This window comes from Mus pahari, unplaced genomic scaffold (genome assembly GCF_900095145.1).
Source record: "Mus pahari unplaced genomic scaffold, PAHARI_EIJ_v1.1 scaffold_6677_1, whole genome shotgun sequence".
Classification (NCBI taxonomy): Eukaryota; Metazoa; Chordata; class Mammalia; order Rodentia; family Muridae; genus Mus; species Mus pahari.
In genome coordinates, this window is record NW_018391950.1 from 56,959 (window position 1) to 64,209 (window position 7,251).

General features: G+C 40.6%; 1 protein-coding gene across 1 annotated transcript; it reads right to left on the reverse strand.

Annotated features, from left to right (window-relative positions):
• Positions 1–6,083: 6,083 nt before the first annotated feature.
• Positions 6,084–7,022, reverse strand: LOC110314775 (olfactory receptor 13-like). Its single transcript, XM_021188998.1, has one exon. The coding sequence runs from the start codon at positions 7,020–7,022 to the stop codon at positions 6,084–6,086; it is 939 nt and encodes a 312-aa protein (XP_021044657.1).
• Between the last annotated feature and the right edge of the window lie 229 nt (positions 7,023–7,251).

Below are 7,251 nucleotides of genomic sequence, written 5' to 3' on the forward strand. Positions count from 1 at the left end.
GAGGGGAGGAGAGGGGAGGGGAGGGGGAAAGGAAAGGGGGAGGGGGAGAGGGAGAGGGAGGGGAAGGAGATAGGTCAATTCTATGGCCAAACATGATTCACAGTTTACATGTCCTCAAAACTGGTTTATGATAGAATTTGGAAGTTTGAAGATATGGCTAAAGAAACATTATAGTGGTGAAGATAACCTATTAGATGTTTCTGGCAGTATTTAGGAGGAACAGAATTCCACCAGGAACAGGGTCAGTGAAGTCCAGGACTACAAAACTTCAAATGGGAAGAACTGTGTTGAAAGTTGGATTGGTGGCCATGAATACCACATTTTAGCAATGAATTTGTGTGTGTTTTCTCAGTTCCTTCAGTTTTTATATAAAGCTGAACTTAAAAATGAGAGACAATCTGGTAGAGATAATACACAAGGCAGCTTAGCATCCATCTGTAGCATGGCTGTTGCTAGCTCCTTTTAGGTTTACAATGAGAATTTAGAGCAAAAAGCAGAACAGAATGACTAGGAAACTTGTTATAGGGTTAAAAAATTTTAAATCTGTCCAATAATTATCAGAGAAGTTTCCTTTGGCAGCTGATAGGATTAGATACAGAGACCTACAGTCAGACATTATGTGAAGAGGGGATCTCAATTGGAGGTCTTCATCAGGTCCCTCACCCCAGAGATTGGAGAATACCTCAAAAAGAGGGAAGAAAGACTGTAGGAGTCAGAGGGGATGGAGGACATCAAGACAACATAGGCCACTGAATTAACTAAGCAGAGTTCACATGGGCTCACAGAGACTGAAACAGCAAGCATGGAGTCTGCATGGGTCTACATCAGATCCTCTGTGAATATGTTATGGCTGTTAACTTGGTGTTTTTGTGGGACTCCCAACAGCAATGATGGGTATATCTCTAACTCTTTTGCCTGCTCTTGAGACTCTTTCTCCTATTGGGTTGCCTGGTCTATCAGGGCTTTTGTCCTGTCTTATTTTATCTTGTTTTGTCCTATTTGGCTGTCATCTCTTGGAAGCCTGAAGAGGAAACTGATGGGGAAGTGCATTTGGGGGACAGGAAAGGTGAGGGGAGCTAGGAGGAGTGGAGGCAGGGGAAGCTATGGTTGGGATGTATTGCCTGAGAGAAGAATCTATTTTCAAAAAATTTTAAAACAAAGAAAAGAAAGGAAAATTGCAGTGATTCAGACAGTGTGGGTGGTCAGGACAGACTTCTAAGAAGTCAACTAGACATGATAAATTCATTTGAGAAGACATATTCAGATAAAGAGTAGAGAGAATAAACATGTAGATGGCAGACTAAGAGTATGCCAAAAGGTCTATCAGCATATTCTTCATCACAAGAGCAGTAGATGGTTCAAGAAGAGAGAAGGTGATGGGACCAGAGAAGATCATGCAAGAAGATGAGTGGGAGATTACTCAAATAGGGAGATTTTCATAGGCATGCAGTATTTCACAGCCACGGGGGCATGCAGCATTTAACAGGGATGGGGGCATGCCGTGTTTCAAAGGCATGGGGCATGCAGTGTTTCAGAAAGTATATTGAGTTTTGTTGAGAGAGATACATTTGAGAGAAAGATTCATTTTGCAGGAATTCCAAAAATAAGTAGAGCTGAAGGAAATAAGTGTAGCTGGTGCTACAAGAAGATTGAAATAATCCCATGCACCCTATTAGATCACCATGGACTAAGGCTGGTCTTAAATACCAAAAAAAGACAATAGAAAGCACACATATACATGGAAGCTGAACAATGCTCTACTCAATGATAACTTGATCAAGGAAGAAATAAAGAAAAAATTAAAGGCTTTTTAGAATTTAATGAAAATGAAGACACATCATACCAAAACTTATGGGACACAATGAAAACAGTGGTAGGAGAAAACTCATAGCTCTAAGTGCCTCCAAAAAGAAACTGGAGGGAACTTACACTAGCAGTTTAACAGCTCTAGAACAAAAAGAAGCAAATACACCCAAGAGGAGTAGGAGGCAGGAAATAATCAAACTCAGGGCTGAAATCAACTAAATAGAAACAAAAAAAGCTATACAAAGAATCAACAAAATAAGGAGTTGGTTCTTTGAGAAAATCAACAAGATAGATAAACTCTTAGCCATACTAACCAGAGGGCACAGAGACAGTATCCAAATTAATAAAATCAGAAATGAAAAGGGAGACATAACAACAAAATATATCTTAAAATAATTATTGTTTGTTGAATATTAACAGTTAAAAATATTAAAATCATGAAAAAACATCATGAAAAAAGACAAATATTTAGAATGTAGTTAGGGGAAACACGTACAAGTAACATTATATAAACAGAGCAGATTGTACTTATGTATTTATAAATATATATATACATATAGTATATAATAATAATTAATGAGAAATAAGCTATAATTTTGAAGGAGAGAAAGGAAGGTTATATGGGAGCATTTGGAGGGAGGAAAGGGAAGAGGGAAATTGTGTAATTATAATCTCAAAATAAAATTTTAAAAATAATTTTAAAAAAGAAAAAGATAAATAATTGATTCAATTAGCATTCTTTATTTATTTATCTGTTATGATATAAAAATGAAAATTTGAAAACATTATGTTCTGTTATAAAATTAATATTTCTTCTTACTGTTGTGGTTAAATAAATTTATACTATAGTCTTTGAAACACAAAAGAAAAACATTTGGGCTAACAAAGGTACAGTTTCTGCCATTAAAAAAATTATCCAAATAATTAGCATCAGAACAAAAAGGGAAAATACTTTAATGAGTATTTGAGGAATTGGTCAAATGCCACTCATAAAGGCTCAAGACTAGAAAGACAGATTCATTCAAAAGACTTTTCCTTGAGAAGCGAGCATCCTTGGGGCACTGTTTTCACAAGATTGTCTAAGGAAGGGTTGCCTGTGCTTAGCCACTCTTACACACAAAGGTTGCTACAACTGCTGTCCAAGGGGGACTGGTTACTGCTTGAGTGGGTGTCAGACATCATCTTACCTGATTTTGCTTACATGCACAAGGCAAGAATTATAGGCCATGGCCAATATGTTGTTAGAATTGTAAGCTCTGTTCCATGTTCAAAAAACATGCATGTTGGAGGGATTTCTGTGGTTTACCTGCCCTTCTTGCCAATTCAACTACAAAGCCATACTTGATTTTTAAATAATTTTTAAATAATTTTAAATAATTTTTAATAATTTTTAAATAATTTTAAATAATTTTTAATAATTTTTAAATAATTTTAAATAATCTAAAAATATATGCAAACTTTATTATAAACAGAAAAAATAGTTTCATAATAATAATTTTTAAATAATTTTAAATAATCTAAAAATATATGCAAACTTTATTATAAACAGAAAAAATAGTTTCATATGCCATCATGGTCCTAACACATCGCTACATACATAGCAAGGCTAATTCTGGCTTATGTGAAATGGACTTACTGTTTAAAAAATAAATCTAGGTTTTGTAAACTGGTTTCAGGTGATAACTTTTCATGCCACACTCATCACAGGGGTCACATTTTTCAGAAGAACAAGGTGCTTGTTGCTATCACCACTGTTAAACCGCTTGGCTCCAGCAGTGCCTCCAAGAAGATCCAGCCAAAGAAAGCAGCTGCTGCTGTAGTCATCTTCATGTCTGAGGACACCACACCTGAGAGAAAAGTCCAGAGATAGGTCTGTGCTGTTTCCACTACAGTCTTCTTCAGACCTTCCGACACTGGAGGTATTTGTCCCTTCCTCATCCCAAATAACCAGGAAAACCCATAGTCTTGGCTCTGCTCCCACAGGAAAGCCCCCATTCTCTATGGGATTTTGAGAAACCAAATTATGAGGTTTTTGGAAGGTCTGGTAGAAGGTAAGATTGACCTGGATCTTGGGAAGAGAAAGATGGTGTTCTGCCAGAGAGCTCAGAAAGGACCAGCAGCCAAGGGTCACAGTAAGAGGTCCACCTGTACCGGAATCCTGATTTCTCCCACAGATTGAGGGAGGCCAACTGAGGCCGATCTGCGGCAGTTCATTATAAATAGTTTTATATATTTTCCATTGATCTATATTTTATTAAATTGGTATACATTACAATCTTTTAAAGTGATTCACAAAGTTTGCTACTTCTAATTCATCAACTTTCCACTGTGGGATATTCATTCTTGGACCCACAGCATCTTCATTGAAGGCAATAAGCATGAAGCATGATGCTAGATCCTAAGGATGCAGCAATGACCCAGACTGCCATGGTTCCTGCTTCATGGAACTTGATACCCAGTTGAGAGCTAAGATGTTGGGCTACTTGCTTTTGTTGTTGTTGTTGTTGTTGTTGTTGTTGTTGTTGTTGATGATGATGATGATGATGATGATGATGATGATGATGTCTGTGGCCTTCTCAGCCTTGAGCAGGCTGAACAGACCTTGAGCGCTGGCCACAATGGACCTTATTGACTTTGGTGGAGTCACCCACCTTGGTTGCCCATGCTTGTTCCTATAGGAACTTAGAACAATAGACTGCCCGCTGACGTTGCTTTGCAACATAATCCAGCTGAAACAAAAGATGGGGTCTGTGGGATTGCTCTATATAAACGCAGTGTTGAATATTAAACTTGGAGCCTTGATCAAAACCTTGTCTTGGCTTCATTCTTCTCTCATCACGCCCCCCCAACCTCTTTTTCACTTCCAGCACCACACCCCTTTCAGGTAAACCCAGTTCGTCCACGGCCGCTGGATAGCTACAGTTGTTGTTGCCGCTGCTTGGTTTTTGAAACAGGGTTTTTCTATATAGCCCTGACTTCCTGTAAAGATGCATCCATGCAATCCTGTGTGTTGTATGGATGCATACCTGTCAATTGAAAAGCCTATGGCCTATGGCTTAGGCAGGAAATGCAGGTGGGACATCTGGGAGGCAGAAAGGATTCTGGGAAAGAGCCAAATGGGAGATCAGCCTAGGACTATGTGAGAAGACAGACACATGGTACCTGAGCACAGGTAACCAGCCACGTGGTAGAATGTGTGTTAAAATAATGGGATATCTTAAGTTGCAGTTCTAGACAGAGTAGAGCCTAGATGGGATATCTTAAGTTACAATTCTAGACAGAGTAGAGCCTAGATATAACGGCCTAGATATTTGTAAATATCTTTTGAGTCTGAGTCTTATTTCTGGGAGCATGGAGCTGGGAGGAAGAACCAGTACATAACTTCAACATCTGCTTCCTGGGTGCTGGGATTAAAGGCATGCAACCACCAAGCCTGTGTTTCTCATGGGAGGAAAGTACAGTATGGTGGTAAGGTTCATGATCAGCTCTTTGGGGGCTCATGAAAAGTCTGTCCAACTCGTTATAGTCAGGGAGCAGGAAAAAAAGAGAGAGAAAGAATAGAGAAAGAGCCAGTGGCATGATGTTTGTTTCCAAAGATGTGTCCCTGTGGTCCACTTTCACTTCCTACAACCTATGTCTACATTTTCTTACCTCCCAGCAACCCCAACATATCATGAATCTGCCAAGTGGTTAATCCATTAATTATATCCCAAAGCCTATCTGTTAGTTGTACCTGGTGGGAGGGCATTTTATATTCAAGCTATAACAAAGTTAGTGGCAGAATCAAGCTTAATGTGACATGAAGGAGGAGAAGGTGGCCTGAGATGAGTCTGTGTAGGTCTGCAGGATCAGCTTGCAGGGAATGAGATTCTGCTCATTCCTCCTCTTGGGCCAGGAATTCTCCAAAGTCCATGTCCCTGCCCTGAATCTGGCTCACATGATACATGAATATGGTTTCCACATGGCAGTGAGCCTTCCTCAATATTCTGTCATAGGGCAGTATTCCTCCAAGAACATTTCCTTTATTTTAGTAAAAGATTTTAATGACTTAGACGTCTCCTGTTTTGTGAAGTGCCTAGGCCCTATAGAACAGAGAGAAGAGGACTGATGTGCCTGGGAGACAATTCACAGTGCCCTGTTCCACCAGCCAAGGTCCTGAAAAGAGCTAAAATTAGAGGTAGATAGACAGGGAAGTGTGCATGGGTGCTGCTATCATGTGAATCCGTTCTTAGCCTAAGATAACCTAGCATGAGTTACTTCCATGACCTTCTAGGGACTCATTCTGGGGGTCTACCACAGCCTGTTACCTTGAGGAAAGCCCTCTTCACATCCTTGTTCCGGAGACTATAGATGACAGGGTTGAGAAAGGCAGAGATGACATTGTAGAATAGGGCAAGTTTCTTGTCCTCTTCTGGGGAGGCTTTAGAACCAGGCTTCATGTACATGACCATTGCTGGCACACAGAACATGGTGACCACAGTGATGTGGGATGCACAGGTGGAGAAGGCTTTCAGTCGCCCCTGTGCTGAACGGATCTTCAAGATGGAAGTGAAGATGTTGATATAGATGACCAGGATAAGGGACAGGGGGATCAGTATGACACTAAACCCAAGTATGAAATCCACATGGTCATTGACTGAGGTGTCTGCGCAAGCCAGCTTTAGGACTGCAGGGACTTCACAGAAGAAGTGGTTGATCTTGTTGGGGCCACAGTAGGGGAGGCGCATGGCAAAGATGGTATAGACAAGAGCAGCAGTGACACCACAGAGTCCACAGAAAACCGCCATTACACCACATAGACACGGGTTCATGATGACCTTGTACCTGAGTGGGTGGCAGATGGCCGCATACCTGTCTATGGACATGATGGCAAAAAGCCAAGACTCTGTGATACCCAGCACCAAGAAAATGTACATTTGAGCCACACAATTAGAGTAAGAAATTGTCTTCTTCTGGCTGGCCAGATGTGCCAACATCTGGGGCACAGTTGTGGTGGTGTAGCCTAAGTCCAACATGGAAAGAACACCAATGAAGAAATACATGGGTGTATGGAGGCGTGAATCCAAGCAGATGAGGATGAAGATCAAGCCATTGCCCAGAATGATCAACAAGTAAATTATCAGAAAGGCTGAGAAGAGAAGAGGTGTGGTCCTGGGGCTCAGGGAGAAGCCCAGAAGGATGAATTCTGTCACAAAGGTCTGATTGGGACCTTGCATTACACTCTTAATGAAAAGGGGCAGGCACTGGTCAATTCACACAGGGGATTAGCTAAGGCATGTCCAAAGTTGGGGTTAGGTAGTGGTCAGTGTCCAGATTTTATGAAACTCCATTATAACCCTCTCAACAGGACTGTGCCTTTCCTGCTGCTGTCCTCTGGAACCACTCTCAGGAAGTTTATAGAGAACAGGGATTCGTGTACAGTGCTGGTTCTGCCTCTAAACCAAC